This window comes from Chanodichthys erythropterus, chromosome 5 (assembly GCF_024489055.1).
Source record: "Chanodichthys erythropterus isolate Z2021 chromosome 5, ASM2448905v1, whole genome shotgun sequence".
In the NCBI taxonomy this organism is placed as follows: Eukaryota; Metazoa; Chordata; class Actinopteri; order Cypriniformes; family Xenocyprididae; genus Chanodichthys; species Chanodichthys erythropterus.
The window spans coordinates 14,744,426-14,763,096 of record NC_090225.1 but is presented as its reverse complement, the minus strand read 5'-3'; the positions used below and the strand labels follow the sequence as shown (position 1 = coordinate 14,763,096).

At 36.3% G+C, this 18,671-nt stretch overlaps 1 protein-coding gene across 1 annotated transcript in view; it reads right to left on the bottom strand.

Annotated features, from left to right (window-relative positions):
- The window catches only part of khdrbs2 (KH domain containing, RNA binding, signal transduction associated 2), a 72,747-nt gene that overhangs the window by 18,904 nt on the left and 35,172 nt on the right, over positions 1-18,671 (bottom strand). The window contains exons 3-4 of the mRNA XM_067385243.1: positions 8,966-9,082; positions 3,162-3,308 (exon numbers count right to left, since the gene is read on the bottom strand). Coding sequence (XP_067241344.1) covers positions 3,162-3,308; positions 8,966-9,082 — 264 coding nt within the window. The remainder of the gene's footprint in view (positions 1-3,161; positions 3,309-8,965; positions 9,083-18,671) is intronic.

Here is an 18,671-nt window from a genome sequence, read left to right as displayed (position 1 = left end):
TTAATAAACAAAACTGCATGCATCTTGTGGAAGAACATTGTAGCTGATTATGTATATGAAGGGCCACGAAGGTACAGCAGTGGTGGATAAAGTACTCGAAAGCCATACTTGAGTAAAAGTATAGATATCTTACCAGAAAATTACTTTAGTAGAAGAAGAAGTTAAAGTCACTGTTTAGAATATTACTTGAGTAAAAGTTTTAAAGTATGTGATATTTTATACTTAAGTATGAAAAGTATTTTTTTTAAATTAAATGTACTTAAAAAAAAATAATAAATCGAATTAATTTCTGATTTGTTATGTTTCTGTCACTGCATGAGGAGGATACAGTTTAAATATACAATTTCGGTGGATAACGAATGCATAAAAGCGAACAAATGGATATAAACTAATGCAAATAAATGGTAACAATCATGACATTAAAAAGATTGTGTTTTTATCATATTGTTTTAACCGTTTGAGGTACTACTAATGTTAGCATCCTCTAAGCCTCAATGGAAAACATACTACTGTTCTCCACTAATGCAGCATCTAGTCAACAAACTAATTACTTTATAATGATATGAAAACGTACTGTAGTGTACACTGTATAACATACCGTTTTGTTATCTATGTTTTAAATCCGTTTTTGAAGTGTTCCGCTCTGTGCAGCGCACAGCCTCACGTCACGTGTCAAAACAAACTCCACGAGACATCAGCGATAGTTTTTATTTCGCCTCTAGAGGCCGCTCTCGTACTGTATAATGACAGCGCACTCTTCTCAGCCGCTACTGCAACGGACGCAACGCGGAAAATGAAATCAACCGCGGTTGTGCGAGCACTTGTTTGCTTGCTTGCAATCTGTGTTCTTCCGACTTTATTTTGCAGTAAGTAACGAAAATGCTTTGGGAAAATGTATCAGAGTAAAAGTATACATTTTATTTAGGAAATGTATTGGAGTAAAAGTAAAAGTTGACAGAAAAATAAAAACTAAAGTAAAGTACAGATTCTTCCAAAAATACTTAAGTACTGTAACAAAGTATTATTACTTTGTTACATTACACAACTGTCGCCCTGCCCGGTCTAAAATAGTCCAAATATAAAAACTTATTATAGGTGTAACATAGTGATTCAGGAAAAGACGAAAACATGGTTTGGAAGATGGATTCATGATGATCTCACTAATTTAAATTATAAAAAAGTTACATAGTGTACCTTTAAAATTGTAATAAGATTTTACAATATTACTGTTTTACTATAATTTTTTATCAAATAAAATTTATTCTTGGTGAGAATAAGACGTCTTTCAAAAACATTAAAAATATGTGCTTGTTGAGCATTTAATTTCATAACCACAGGCATCATTTGGGATTTAGGTCTCCCCTTGCTAACAACTTTCACTTTTCTGGGAAGCTTTTCCAGCAGATGTTAAAACATGGATGCTGGGATTTTCTCCCATCCAGCATCCCCAATGGCAGGTAATGATGTTGAGTGAGATGGTCTGGCTCACAGTCTGTGTTCCATTTCATCTCAGTGGTGATTTTAATAGCTGTTCAGGTCTGACCTTGGTGCAGATCAGTCGAATCACAAGTGATGCTGGAACAGAAAAGTGCTTCCCGATGCTATTGAAACAAAGTCAGAAGCAAACAATACACTAGAATGTCATGTGTGCCATAGCATTAAGGTTCATTTTCACTGGAAATAAGGGGCCTAGCAAAATTGTTAATTACAAAGGGGCCATGTAGTGAATTTGTAATGTCATGTCTCTATAAAACAAATGCTATGAAATATCAAGAAATATATTAATTCACATGGCTGCCTGGATACTATTAACACTTCAAAGTGCACCATCTTGAGATGCCAGCACACTCCTTTAATCCTGACAGGAATCAAGCGTTCTGACAAAGATAAATGTATAAACACATTCAAAGAAGGAAAGACGTCAAGACATTAGCTTCAAACCCTAATGGGCAGCCTACATATGCAGCTGCTTTTATGGCAGCATCCTAACTGAAATGGATATACACAGTTCCTTAAAATTGGGCTAAAAAAGGAGGCATCATAATTATGTCAGAAGCTTGCCTACAGAGGTAGCTCACTATGTTTTGGAACAGAACTATTGAGACTGAAAAAGTATCTGCTTGGTATTCCGCAGTGGGCATAAAGATAAAAAATGGAACACCACTTACAGAAATACATATGGAAGATGTGACCAGATCAGAGCTATGGATGATGCAAAGATGTGGCCCAAGAGGCTAAGAGCCTGCATAAGGTCCAGGGTGGGAAAGGTGAATATAGGGAATCTCTCCTTGAATGCTTCCTTCCTGAGGCCAAGACTTCATACTGCTACATTAATATTTATAGTCTAGACTTTATAGAGATATTCATTTGACACATTAATCACCTTTGAGAGCTCCAGGACTGGCTTTTTTCTGTTGAACATGACTCATTATTTATATTGCTAACAAGTAAGCTAGTGTATATACACTACTGTTCAAAAGTTTGGGTCTCAGTAAGATTTGTTTTTAATGTTTTGGAAACAAGTCTCATATGCTCACCAAGATTGCATTTATTTGATAAAAATACAGTAAAAACAGTATTATTGTGAAATACTATTACAGTTTAAAATAATTCTGCATTTTAATAAAATGTTAAAATGTAATTTATTCCTGTAATGAAAAAGCAGACTTTTCAGTATCATTACCCCAGATCCTTCAGAAATCATTCTAATATGCTGATTTGCTGCTAAAGAAATATTACTTATTATTATCACAGTGGAAAATGGTTGTGTTGCTTTGTGGAAACCGTGATACAATATTTCATACAGAATCGTATCAGATGGAATGGAATCATACAGACCCAAACTTTAAAATGGTGGTTATACATAAGAAACAAAATTAAAAAGAAAATTTATAACCTAGGGTGAAATTAATTTTGATAAGATACTATCAGAAACTAGCAACATTTTCGGCCAATTCCAACACATTAAACATTCAATTTTGTTAGGCTGATCTCCAATGTATATATTTAATCATATGCACATCTCTTTTTTCCCTTGCAATAAACATAGGCAAATTTATGCATGGAGGAGAGCACTAGAGTTCAGTATCGGTTGGTGCACTCATCTCATCTTTGCTTCCAGCTCACCATCTCTTTCAAGGAATTCAAGTATATAAACTTACTGGAACAAGGAATTTTTTAATCTCCTCCAGGGCATGGCTCATGCGGGAATAGGCTTCTCCAGGTGGTGCAAAAACTTCAATTAAAACATGAAGATCATTGCTCAAATGGGCGTATTTCGCCTCTCCACTTTTTCTCAGCTCTTCCTCCTAGAAATGGAAAAGCATCAAGTCAGGAATTCTGTGTGAAGAATTAATCATATCATTAATGAATTAAATAAAGAGTGCTTTTCTTCCCCCAAACCATATTATGCATATTTTGAACTGAGAGTGAACTGGAAAGGAATTAAAGGGATAGTTCGCCCAAAAATGAAAATTCTGTCATCATTTACTTACATGTATGTCTTTTCGAACCTGAATGACTTTTGTGGCACAATGATTGATTGACTGACTGACCTACTGACTGACTGCCTGATTGATTGATTGATACACTAGACCACATTGGTTTCCATTGTATAGCCAAAAAAAAAAAAAAAAGATGGGACATTTTTCAAAATATCTTTTTATTCCACATAAGAAATAAAGTCACACAGGTTTGGAACAACATGAAGGTGACAGAACTGTCATTTTTAGGTGAATTATCCCCTTATAAAAGAAGCTCTTTTTGAGATGATGTTCTTGTAATGTATTTTGACAAAATGTCACAGACTTTTTTTCTGGTGAATAATGGAACCTATCGACACCCTTACTCTGTAACAGAGATAATGGGTACGTACATACTGCAAATCATAATGCCTAAACCTACCCAAGGGCTTTTTGTCAGAAATAAATTGACACTGTCACCTTTCTGATTAAATCCTGTCATCGAAAGAACAGAAAAGGGTGATATTTCACAGATGTATTCAGTTTCTCAATTCTCTCTGATTGCTGAAGGTGTTCTGTGGCTCTTCACAAAACTTGAAACTTCAGAAAGCTTGTAATTACAGCAGCCAACATTTCTTTTTTATGTTGATTACCGTTCGGCTGTGGCTTCTTCTTAAAGACAGGAGGACTTTGATGTAGGGGGCCATTCATCGAAGCCTGATCACTGATGCAGGCCCTTGTAACCCCTTCAGCTTTAATAAACACTTACAGATTCCATCTCTCTATCATGTCAAAGTGACCCAAGCACTTTTTCCATCATGCTTTGCATGGACAAAAGGTCAGGAGACACTTAAGCTTTCATAACATTTCTGAGAGGTGCAATCATATTTTGTGGGGCTCCGGTATACACGAGCTGACGAACTGTGCAGATGAGATGGATCAGACGGTAATTTTGTGAGTAGACACAAATATATCTGTGTAGGCGCTGGCACTGTGGGTGTCTCCAGATTGACTTAAAATGGACAGACAGACAGAGGAGGAGGTAGGAGATGGTAAAAAGTCTGCCGCTCATTTCCAGTTTTTTGGAAAACTGTTCGTCAGATGACATTTGTTCTGTTTCAAGTCTGAAAGCTTTAACTTTCCTTTCATGTCAATCCATGAAGAAAATGTTCTGTTGTTTCAAAAGGTAGGTCTGTCTCCCAGGATTCATTTCAAAAGGCACTCAAGTAAGCATGTCTAAGCACAGTAGAATCCTTTTCAAATATGACAAAATGAAGGGTTCCTCATATTTATTCCGAGTAAAGTACAAATAGTGAATCTGACACTTATAAGCTTGACAGTTATCCAGTACCCCTATGGAGTTAAAGAGCTCAGTTTTGAAACATTCAAACAAAAGCTTAAGCTAAATAAAATCTACTCATAAAAGACAGTGCTGTTGGACATAATAAACACTGGATTTTATTTTACTTACATGAAAAATTAAGGATATGTGTTAAATGTTTGTGCTGTAACATTTGTATATATCCCCAGATTAAGATTTGAAGTACACAAAATGTCTTTCTGCATGGGGGTGAATGTACTTTCCTGAAATGAATTTTTGTTTCAGCCAATTCCCTGCCCTCAGACACATGCTGTCCTTTTACCTGCTCATGGAATCATTCCGAATGCAATATTTTTTGCTTTGCTAAACCCTGGATGTAGAGAGTCTTTTATAAGAAGACCTCAGTAGGACTCTCAGATACTGCACAGACAAATGGCCATAAAGATGCAAGGCAGACTCTTAATTTCATATGTATAACAAGCCTGTACCAGCTCAAGGTGACTCTTTATAATGGAATATGTTTGCATTAATGATTGCCTTTGGGATTTAAAACAATCCAACAGTCTCTTGTTTGAGTTCTGCCATAAATTTAAATAGATTTCAGACCACAGTTCATCTGCATTGTTAAAAGAGTGTGAAATTCCAGTGAAACGTGCGTTTATAAAACTTAAAAAACAACACTCTGCTTGTAGAAACTTCCCACACAGCTATTTGGAAAAAAAACAACAATGCATATTCCTGTCTCTTTTTTGTTTCTTTTGGAAACCCTTTTAGCATTTAACAATATAACACTGTAAGACCATAAGACATTGGTCTGGTTTGTTTATATGAAATTATTGCAGTGATGACAATATGCGTATGTTTAAAATCTGAGGGGGAATTCATTAAGAAAGGATTACGGCCTTAAACGCATTGTTTGCTATCTGCATTGTTTTAGCACACAATTCACTTAAGGAATTATGTAAATCAGATAATGGTAAAATTGGGACTATGTGCACAATGTGATTGCAAAGATGCAAATGTATAAATGGATGCAAGGCCACAAATACACAGACACATACATGTATCTATGTGTGCATGCAAAAGAGGAGATAAAAAAAATAAAACAACTGGCACAATTTATAGAGCTTAATTTATATAGAATGGAGTTTTTTTGTGCTGAAAAGAATCACAGCGCTAAAGCATATTTGTAGCACCTGGTTAAAACAGATTGCAGGTGCTATGTGAACAAGGCAAGGGTTTTGCACTGTGTACTACATTTCATTCCTCTAACAAGTTCTGAGCACTTTTCAGAGACCAAATGAGGGCAAAGCAGCTTTTGTGTAAATAATTCATCCTACACTCTCAGGTAACTGTAAATACATTTACAGAAATTTTCTGGTGACTTTGTAGAAATCTTCAGAAACAATTCTTCAGTTAAATTCTTATATTTGCATCATAAAAAAAAAAAGTACTGTTCTTGGTTGAACAACATTCAACACTGTTGTAAATATGCACGCATCAACCGAATGCTATAATATGCCACGTCTCCATGATTCATTTGTGCTTAACAACACCCCTTAATAGTGGTAAAAATCACATACTCGCTTAATGCATTATTCTATTTTATACTCTACATGAAAGAAAACTAATTTTTGTTTGATATGGATGTTTTTAATTCAATTACATTAAGTTACATTCAATAAAATGACATTAAAATGAACAATTTATTGAACTGGGGAATTCAGGAAGGTCTATTATGAGATGACAGGAGCAGCAAGCCGAGAAATATTACATTTGGAACGATTCTCTGGCTAGGTAAATGACCAGCATGTCTCTTAGGGCAGCTGTTTGGCTGAACATTTCACTCACCACCGCTCAATCCAAAGCACATGTTTAAAACAGATCCACTGAGAAAGATCCATATTGTGAACAGCTCCTTTATAACCTAGAGATATTGTTGATCCTCCAAACACTGATCATTTTTTTCCAAAACAAAACATAAGTTGTTAACAAGAGTCTGAGGAGTTGTCATATGAACATTCAAAGACCCAATGAAATCAAAACATGAATTTTGGGGAATGTCCATTCTGCGCCTACAGTATATGCGCTCATCCATCATTATGACTTTACATTGCGGATCTATTTTAAAAGTGGCTTTTCAACACAGTCCACGTTTGTATTTGACCAATTCGACTCTGGCTTTGGAATTTCAGCATCATTTCAGATTGGTCCAATGATTATTCCAGTTATGAATTAGTTATTGTCACAGACTTTTTTAATGCACATCTTTTATTCCTAATAAATTTACAAGGAGTTTCATCTCTAAATATGTTTCCATCACGTTTTATGTGCAATTTATTTTGTTGAATAAAAAGTATGCACCTCAGTGAGTGACATTTATTCACATCTTGTGCAATATCCTAAAATGTGCAAACGTAGCCTTTTTTTTCAGAAACGCATAGGCCTATATGCAACTAATTTAAAATACTGTTCTACAGTATTACATTATTCCAACCAGCCAAACTGCATGAATAAGTTTCAGAAACTCACTTTAAAAAGGACAGAGAAGCAAATACAGGTCAAATCCAATAGTTTATCGCTAAAACATGGCATTGACCATTTTGTAGTGGCATTTATTCAGCTTCTTATTGATTTTTTATTACATTTAGCAAGTTATTTACAATATGTAACAAAGATCTTTCATTGGTGTATGAGATGGGGGATGCCCTAAATTAAGGGCCCTGTGGATGTTTTGCAGACGTGCGCGTGAGCCTTTGAAAGTATACTCCTTGGCCGTGAGCATAGAAAGATGCATTCAGAGTGTGTGCACTGTCTAGTGGACTTTTGTTTCCAAGCACTCAATTCACTCTCGCATGGGCTGTTGTACACTCACTGTCCGTGCAGTCACAAAAATTTGGGTGCACGTGGGCAGGGCCCATATGCACGTGCATACCCTGCATAAAAAGATGATATGCCACTGTTGCAATGTCCGAACTAAAGCCCTTCTATATGTCCCCAACTTTCTGTTTCACTAGGAATTATGTCAACACAAGAAAGAAAACTGTGCTCAAACCATTTAATTATGTCTCATGGCTTTTGAGCTGAATGACAGAGAACAGGCTTTATTTTCAGCCAAATTACACAATTTGTGAGTCCATGTTTAATCATTTACCCACTCACTTATGGGCGAAAGACATTGACAATTAAATTTGTAAACTGCTCTTTTAAGCAAATATCATTCAGTTATTGTGCTAGACTGCTAGTCCTACTATGTGCTTGCTTCTTTACACAGGTCAGTGCGGTATTATTTGTGATATTGTTTGTGATAAATATTTCTCTTTTCAAGAATGTACAACGTCAGTAAATGCTAAAAACAGCAGTTCCTCCTCTATATGAGGGCATCTTCAGTCTCATCATCATCTCACACTTTGCTCTGTCAGCTCTGATGCTTGTTAGACTCACAGAAATGAAAGGTTTAAAGGACTTAAGGGATAAAGCACTCTGTCCTGGAATAAATGCAGTGTGCATAGCATGTAGAAGGTTGTAGAAGCCCATTTTCCTCCACATTTGATAAATCATAATTACATAAAATGTAAAAAATTATGATATACTAGGTAATAATATTAAGATAAAAAGTCACAAAATACTAAGATATAGTTATGAGATAAAAAGTAATTACGAAAAAACTCATAAAAATGACTTATTTCAACAGTTAACACTTGTTATTATTAATATTGTCATAATTATAGATGTCAACATTTTTTAATAATAAGTATGACTTTTTAATTATTTTTAAATATCATATTAATGACATTTTATCTCATAAAAATTACTCATCTCATTACTTGTCTCACTTTTAATGTCATATTATTTACCAAAGCAAGATTTATTTTTTTGTATGTGGTACAAATAGGCTCCATATAAGCTATTTTAGTTTCTTATAGACAGAAATCAACAAATGATTTAACACAGTTCAAATCAAATAGTTTTTAATCGCAAAGAAAGTTTGATCAAAAAGATTGTTTGCTTTAGTTCATAAGCAGTCAGGTTAGGTGTTTAATATCTGAAAATATGCTGGTTTAGTTATGGCATTTATGTTTACGAAAAAGTCAATGTCAGTAATAACAATTCCCAAAGTATTAATGAAACATTACATTTATCCAGTACACGGGGAGAAAAAAAAAATAAAGAGTTGCCTTACCTTGCCTTTATCCCTCATTGAACCCTTGCCGAGGATGGACATCTTTGCTCCTGTTTCCTCTTGTAATCTTTTCATGGAATTGCCCCTGGGCCCCAGCAGTTTCCCAACAAAATTAAACTGTAATAAGGAGAGAAAAGGCAATACTGTTGGTCTCTCACACTGCCTGCTTCCTAGATGGTTGCCTCAGTTACCTCACAGTCAATAAAAAAACATTCGAAATTAAGTTGGTTTTTCTCATCATGCACAAAACCAGTTACAATGAGAGAATGAAAAATTATTTTTTGGTTTAAAATTAAATCTGTGTCAGCCGTCGATCATTTTTACAGCTTTCACTTTTCTTTTTTTTTCTCGAAATTTGTCAGAAACAATTAAAACAGATGTGAGAGTCTACACCTGTTTCTGTAGGGCACTGTAGCCACTCATGTGTCTAATCGATGTTTGGGGTCAGTGGTTGGGCTCCGCTGCTTTCAGAGATATTATAACATGTACCAAATGCCAAAAGGGATCTTCAAAACGATCCAGGAGTCCATGCTTGAATGAGGCATAACATAATGAGTTCATTTCCAATGGGGATTCAAGTAATACTACCCAGATGATGAGCTATCTAGTAACTGCCTTGGGGCAGCAACTAACATTTCAGTCACATAGCAGATCAGCGGTCATTGAGAACACTTGGCCCTCAACATTTTTTTTTTCACCCTCTGTTGTTTTACAGCAACATTATAGAGTCTTACACATTGCAATCAGATTTGGGCTGCTGAGGATTGTCTAATGCCCATGATAACAACAAATCTTAAGTCGTCAATAAATGCTGCCATTGTAAGAAAAAGTGCCCTTGTATAAAATGGTGCATCAAATTCCCTTTATAACAGTGTCACTTCATCACTGTCTGCTCATGTTCAGTGTTCATCACTTTTTCTGATGTATTTCCATAATATTCTTAGCCAGCAGCCTCTCTAAATTCACTTTAGATATAATATGTTTTTGCGAAACTTTTTAAAACACATTTTTCATGGTATTTACTATAAGGACAATAAAACAGAGTAAGATAGTGACCTTTTGGATGTTGAAAACTACGGAGCCCCTAAAGGGACATGGTGGTAGAAAAAAAAATGGGAAGGAAGGAAATTTTACGTGGTGGTGGAAAAAAATTTGGGATGGGAGGAATTATTTTTGTTTTAATATTTTCCGTTCCCTCGCAAAGATGTTTTGCGTTCCCTCGCAAAGATGTTTTGCGTTCCCTCGCAAAGTTATAATCGTTCCCTTGCTGTGAGCTCGGACGAACACTTCCTCTTTAATGTCCCGCTGGCTGGCAGTAGTGTTTCAGTTAGTAACATACGTTAATAATGCACACAATGCGCGGCTCATAGAGTTTGAACTTGACTCAAAAATGAAGAAATGCAGTCAGTGCTTATGTCAAGCAGTTCAGTTGGCAATATATACACAGATTCGAGCTTCCCGGATTAATAACTCGTGTGCTAAACGTTATTAAAACACAAATGCAGCTACTTCCAATCATAGTAACCTAGACAACAAGCTACAACAACCCAATTTTGAGCAGGCAGGCAGCGGAGATACACGCCTGAAGGGACTGTCTGAAAAGTGCAAAACCCGAAACCCCTTTTGCTCATTTTATATTACGAAAAATACTCAGTAACGTCACTGTAACACACTGTACTGTCACCGAATTCAGTTCATACATCACTGCCCTTCTGCTGGTTATAGGTACACTTAGTTTGGCAAGTAGCACATAAAGGCCTTCTTTACACAAATGATGTTGGTAACGTTACACAGCTTACATTCCTACAACAGCTTTTGCATGATAATTGCTTACTGGATTTGATGGCATTACAATTTATTTAATATTTTTACCAATAACAGTGTAGTTATTATTATTTTATTTTATTTAATAATTATAATCATAAACGTTATGCTTTTTAAAAAAAATCAAACTAAGTATTGGGTTTTGCACTTTTCAGACGGTCCCTTCAGGCGTGTATCTCCGCTGCCTGCTCATATAGAGACATTTATTATAAAGCACATTTGAGGAAAATTGGGTTGTTGTAGCTTGTTGTCTAGGTTACTATGATTGGAAGTAGCTGCATTTGTGTTTTAACAACATTTAGCTAACGAGTTATTAATCCGGGAAGCTCGAATCTGTGAATATAGTGCCAACTGAACTGCTTGACATAAGCACTGACTGCATTTCTTCATTTTTGAGTCCAAGTTCAAACTCTATGAGCCGCGCATTATTTGTGTGCATTATTAACGTATGTTACTAACTGAAACACTACTGCCAGCCAGCGGGATATTAAAGAGGAAGTGTTCGTCCGAGCTCACAGCAAGGGAACGATTATAACTTTGCGAGGGAACGCAAAACATCTTTGCGAGGGAACGCAATCTTTGCGAGGGAACGCAAAACATCTTTGCGAGGGAACGCAAAATATTTTAAAAAAAAATTCCTCCCATCCCAAATTTTTTCCACCACCACGTAAAATTTCCTTCCTTCCCATTTTTTTTTTTTACCACCATGTCCCTTTAGGGGCTCCGTAGAAAACACACCTAAACAGGTCATTGTTTCTGATCATAATTAGAGAGTCCATGTACTGTACATATATATTTACAGGGGAGAATTTCGTATATATGAACTATATTAGCCTATTTGTTATATTTACCTGTTAGTAATGTCTTGATTACCTAATTCATGTTTAAATAAATTTATCATGAAAACAAGTTATGACAGTAACAGTGTAAATGATTATATTTCAAAAATGAATTGGAGTAGAAAATTAACTTTATAATTAGATTTAGAAGCTAATGCAAAACCTGCCTTATGTGCAGTTTACATGCTTTTTTTTATTTAATTATTATATCTAAAAATAGTAGCAACTGAATTTAGTAATTTGGGCTTTGTTGTTATTGTAACCTTTAAAGGAGACCTATTACCCAGCTAACCAAAATACGTGACTGTTACGTAACTGCAACGTAATTTGGTGACCAAACTTTCGTCGTGGCGACGTAACTAGTTACGTTGTGGCAACCGGAAAAGTGAAATTCCCGGATACGTTGCCACAACGTAACTTTGTGACGTTGCCAGTTAGTAACTGCGACGTCGTGGCAACGTTGTGTATCAATAGTTGTGTGCTGGTAATCAGTTGGTAATTTTTATATTTATTTGTTTTTCTATGGGCGGACATGCAGTAGTTTAACCTAATTTATGTCCTCATTTGCCCAAACTAATTTAAAGGCTATTCCAACAGCTGTGAATGATGAATGCAGACCTCAAAATGAATTAAATTCATTTATTGTGAAAAACACACATAACATGATCAAAACTCTAAATAAAAATAATAAAATACACTCAAACTATAAATAAAAACATATAGCCTACAGCGAAACATAAAATAAAAGCATTCAAGACATTTTGCACTCAGTATTATTAAAAACATATGCTATGCTAGCGTAACATTTTGCTAACATATATTTCAGACGATCAAGGAAAGATACCATATAATCACAGAGGTAAAAATATTAACAAAAGTACTTAGTAGACTGTGGGTAATGTTACTTAACTAATCTGACGCAGTTGTTGAACTTTATTGCTATAAAACTGACGAGAAACACGGAGAAACGTTGATGCTGTCCTCTCCAGCAGCTTGAATGTTTTCCCGGTTGCCATGGCAACTCTAACGGCCACCAGCACTAACGTAAACATAACAATAAAAAAAGGTTTTGTGTCTTTCCAAAGTTAACTTTATACATTTTTATAAAAGCCATTTATTCGTTGTCACCTCGGAAAAATAAATTCTTCTCTCAGAAAAATTAACTTCACTCATTTGTCAACATACTATGGGCGCGCGCGCACTCCATTTGTGGAGGCGCGCGCTGTATGTCACGTCACTATATAAAAAGCAGTCATCCATATTCTGACTTAGAAGGGACATTTCAGTCTTGTGTCTGACGTTTAATTACACATTTTAAATGGCAAATTCTGTTAATAATAACATATAAAGAAGGTGTAAATGATGGTGGTAATGAAATTACCAGCACATGACGTTGCTGTTACGTTGCCAGTAAGTCATGGAATGACCATTATATTACCAATATAGTACGTATCTGCAACGTCCTTGGTTTTCTTATAACGTTAGGAGAGCGTACTGACGACGTTGTGATATGGTAATTTGATGGTAATAATATTACGGGTATACAACGTTGTAGTTACGTTACTGGTAAGTCATGGAATGACCATTATATTACGAATAGAGTACGTATCTGGAACGTCCTTGGTAATCTTATAACGTTAGGAGAACGTACTGACGACGTTGTGAGATGGTAATCTGAAGGTAATGAAATTACTGGCATGCGACGTCGTAGTTACGTTGTCAGTTAGTAAGTCATTAAATTACCAAAAAGTACGAATACATTACGTAACTGTTACGTCGTGTGTTAGCTGGGTATGCCCCTTTTTACAAGAGGTAATTTAAGTCCCAGGTGGCCCCAGAATGTCTCTGTGAAGTTTCAGCTCAAAATAACACAGATTATTTATAAATCCATGTTGTAAATACTCATTTCTGAGTGTAACCAAAAACAAGCAGTTTTCATGCATGCGCCTTTAAATGCAAATGAGCTGCTGCTCTCCGCCCCCTTTCCAGTTCCTGCCTTCCTGAGGATACTAAAAAGACATCTGCTTGGTTTTGATTATCATCTACAGTATATCACGGTCACGCTAACGGACAGTGCAGTTCTTCTTCTTCATCATAAAACTTTTATTTTCTGCATGCGTTTTAAAACTATATCAGTTCAAACTTCTAATTTATCATTTTCTAAGCGCACACATCTCAATCACACACAGATAGCTGGCTGTCAGACAGCACATCTCGTGAGTATTAAACTAACTTCTCTTCAAACTCACATTTTTTGTTGTGCTTGAACTGTAAAATCCACATAAGGTTATGTCAAAAGCACACAAAGTTCACATAAATACAGTCGGTTGTTTCTGTGAACGTAAACAGCAGGGACAGAAATTGCATACATATTATGTTGTCTTCACGTGCTATAGGAAATTTGATAATTCCCACTTCTGAAATCGTGATTATGAGCTTATCTCATTCAAGTTTTGACATGAGAGGGCGTTCATGTGCAATTTTTTACTTGGGTAAAGTTGGTTTTATATTCGCACATTCGGACATTTGTATTCAATAGCCTTGTTAATCACACTACATTGGACATTCACAAGTAAATATGCCATTAAAACAATACTTGCCTATTTTGATCGACGGTGAAAAATGTTGTAAGTTGACAATCGTTGGTTGCCAATATCATGTCGCTGCTTAAAATTCGCAAACATTAATTTATTGCACATTTATTGGAAAGTCTGAATTTATCAGAAGTCCGAATGTGCGAATATAAAACCAACTTTACCCAAGTAATTTTTACCAAGGAAACCGAGAGCACGTGAAGACAGCATTAGATCTGTGGTGCATTCCCTTAAAAAACAAAACTAATCCACTGCATATTCAGAGGCTCAGATGTCAGGAACAAATGATGACTGTAATGTTCACTCTTACATCCAACAAAAAACCTTGTCGAAAAATTCTTGTCGCTACAGCTGCTCTGGCGTAGAGAAAATGGCAGACATTGTGTACAACTAGCTCGGGAAGGAAACTATAGGTGCGTTCACGCGGCATCGTAATTCCTGTAGTTACAAGATTATAGCTTTTAAAAAGTGTTCACGTCCTCGTAGAGCTCATAATTACAGTTTGTGAGCTGGGAGTTTTCTGAAAGCTCCCAGATGTACCACGTGGCCGCTGTAGATTCATAGGCGTTGATAGCGGTGCCATGGAAAAGCATAATTCCCAGTCCAAGGACGTGACAGAGATTGTATATAATGGGGAGATAAGAGGGTCTGTATCTCTTAACACTGGAGAAAGCTTAACGGCTAACTTAATCACGTGCGGCACCTATCGTGTAATGGCAGTGACGTCAGTCGCAACAATCTCTAGTCTGCCTTCTCTTAAAAAAATACATTTTTATCAAGCTAAAATCTGCATATAGTTCCCAACTAAAGTATTGTTTAGTGTAAAACATTCTGAAGATTGGCAAACAGGCTGTCCATTAATTAATTGATTAGCTATTTCCTCACAAAAGCTGTTTAATCAGCATAGTGAAGCCTCTCATCCATTGACTTCCATTCAAAAAACAACCTCTGGCGGGGAGCGGAGTGTTAGCTTTAGCCGTTACGCTTTTTTGGCTAAAGGTTGCAGGCTTGCCTTCCAGTAGCTTTGGACGTGACAGCTCCGAATTTAACGTCACGTGTTGTCATCTCGAGATTCCGGTAAATATGGTGCGTTCAAGTCTTCCTGGGAAGTTCGTATTTACGAGGTGGGAAATCGTGTGTACGACGGTAGGTGCGTTCAAGTCACTTTCGTCGGAGTATGATGGCGGTGTGCCTTCTCTAAATTAATTACACAAAATTACAACACTTCTGCTTCTAGAAAATGTAGAGCAAATAATGTACATTAGTTGTATGTTGCTTTTTTATGTTTTTTAATTAATTTATGAAGCTGTTGTAAACTTTATTGTTGCATATTACATTTTTATACTGTGATGCTATTGTATTTTTTGCTGGGAATCAGCTTACTTTGTTGTAAATAGAAAAGCCTGACAATTCACTGCTAAATACCTGTAATATTGTGGTATTTCGCCATGTTTCTGACTGACACGCCCCCAACTCGTACAGATCGGAGCTTAAAGAAAATTACGAGCTTCCCACTGGTATTTACGACATTGTGGTGGCATTCATGTCAGTTCTGCTCGTAAATACGATCTTTCCGACATGACTTGAACGCACCAATAGAGTACCCCAGGGATGACGTGTTTTTGTAGGCCAACCCGGAAGTTAGCGGCGCACGGGTTCCCTCGATTGAAAGCCTATGCATTTTTCCCATAGACTTTTGGAAAATCACAGAAAATAAGCTCTGTGTTTAACAAATGGTTATGACACTTACACGTTTTGTCTATCAAGATAATCTTTACAAGTTAACACAACATAGATTTTGAAGCCTAAATAAAGTTGTCAGATATAAAAGGCTAACAGTAGGCTATAAACGGACTACAGCACACCATGGTCGCGGATCAACGTCGTCACCATCACCAAGCTTCCTCAAACTTTATTTAGAAAACAACTTTATTAATAAACATGTTCGCTGATTATGATCTGTGCTGTGTATGAATACTTATCCACTTTTTCATGAGAAATGCTGTCCAAATGTCCCGATTTTAATGATGACGTCTAAAGTCCCTGCCAAAGGAAGTAGTCCCTTTTAGCAATTTGTTAGCAACCGCCAATTTTAAGACACAATAAAAGTTTAATAAATCACAAGTGGGTTATAACTGGTGTGTTTTATGTCATAGATCAAAACGTGAAAGTATTTAGAGGCTTTGTTAACCACAGACATTATTTCAGGCAATTAGCAAAAACCCATTCAAAAAACCCTTAGACCGTAGACTTTTACGGCGTTGGAACCGGAAGTCCTAAAATGCTAACTCGCTTCCGGGTTTTGCCTACAAAAATGCGTCATCCCTGAGGCACTCTATATGAGGTCGCGTGAACACAGCATGCCAGCAGTCGTGGGCGGGGCTTGAGCAGTATGACACCATAGGCTACTGCTCAGAAAATCAATCACAGCTTGTTAATGGACTATATGCACGGGTTACTTCCTGGTTGTCGTTAAGCCAGCTCGAGCACTTCCGGTGAAATGTTAGCTGTTCATTCTGTAGTCGTTGTACATCGACACAAAACCATCTATGGTTGACTTTTTAATGTTGTATTTATATTTTAATGTAGTCCTCACATTTACCTAATTTGCCAATAAACCAGTTTTATTGATTGCAATAAAGACGAAGCTATTGGGACTGTTTAAAAATGCCCTGTAATTAGACACGCACACACATTTTTTCCCAGCACTTCAAATGTTATTTTTAATGTGATGACCACAAACATTATTTGTTCATCCTTCTGAGATTGTCCCCATTGTAAAACCGAACGTTTAAAAATATAGGAAATTTAACATTTGATAGAAAACACTTATCTAAAAATAAAAAAGACAGTAATTAGCATTTTAACCACCAGATGGCGGCAAAGTAATATTTATTTGCGCACATATCAGCCATTTCCTCTAAACGTTTTTCACTTCGTTTTTGACTAAATATTAAACATTATAAAATAACTAGGTTTAAAATACATTTTGTCAATGTGAAGTATGAAATACTCACAAAATCTTATGAAAAACAATAACTTTTATTGGGAATTACACAGAAAGCGAGCACCGTGCTCTCCCTTTGTAATCACAGCAGCTGTCAGTCAGTGCAGTGCAAGATCAATGATTTCAGCACACTTGTGAAAACACACATTTATTCAATTAATCTAACTAAAGTGCACAATAAATATTTAATTTTTGAAGCTTTTTTCCACATAAAAGTGTGAAAACTAATGGTCGAATTGAATTTAGCCGAGGAGGAACATTGAGGTACGTCTTTATTTATTTTTTATGCTGTCTTGCGTTTGAATAACTAAATTAATGCTATGCCACACTATTTAAGTGACTATATTCTGATTATAAACTAAGTATTACACTACCGATGCTCAACACACCAGCAAATGACATCTCACCGGAAGTTTTCGAGCTGGCTTATATTAACGCGGAAGTTCTAAAGAACGCTCCGTGCATATAGTCCATTGAAACTATTTTTGGGAGAGATTTTTAAAAAAGGAGTGAGTGGATTTTTATCACACTGCCAACACGTTTATGTTCAAACACTATATAAAAGTGAATTTTGTATAATAGGCCCCCTTAATATTATAGTAATGTGTAATGGCTCCCTATATAGTTTGCATCATTAGCCATTTTAACCTTAAGAAAATTGTCATTATAATTGAATGTATTTAAACACAGAGGCACATTTTCAAAAAAACAGTTTAATAAAAAAGCAATTTTATGTTTAGGTTTCTCCCCCCTGCTGTACTGAACCAGTACCTAACCGTGACTTCAAAACCAAGGTACGTACAGAACCGTCTTGTTTGAGTACCATTACACCCCTATTATATAACAGTCTTTGTGTGCATGGCTGTAGAGATGTAAATTCTCTGCAAGAGTTTATTTAATTTTACTAACTAACTATATAAATGTAAGCGGTGTATGACTAGTTAACAATCGTGATGATCCCTAACTATATCTTAAATGAAGCATTCTGTGTGGAACACATTTGTCCAGTTGCATTATTTTGGAGAAATGGCTGTTTACTATTTGTTAGTTTCCAGACCAGTAAGTGAGACATTACTAAAGGAACAGAATTTGCCCTTCAAATATTTGCAAAGGTTAGCTGATTTGTGGTGGCCAGAATGAAACAGTTGGCCATAACACATGTTGACATACCCTGCCTAGCACATGGCTGGAAACTCCTCAACACATGCTCGTCCCAGCCAGGCTGTAGATGCAGCTGTAGGGAACTCTAGCTGGCAAAACACAGAAGAACCGTCACTGAATTTGGCCGGAGCCACAAAGCAAATGCAAACCGTTTCAGGTGAAAGGGTGAGGTGTGGGTAGGGCAGTATATTTAGCAACACTGCAGCACTGCGCCAAAGTGTGATGACCATCTCTCTCGGAGTGGAGGTGTGCCGCTTGCATCCTCTCCAATGGGGTGTGTA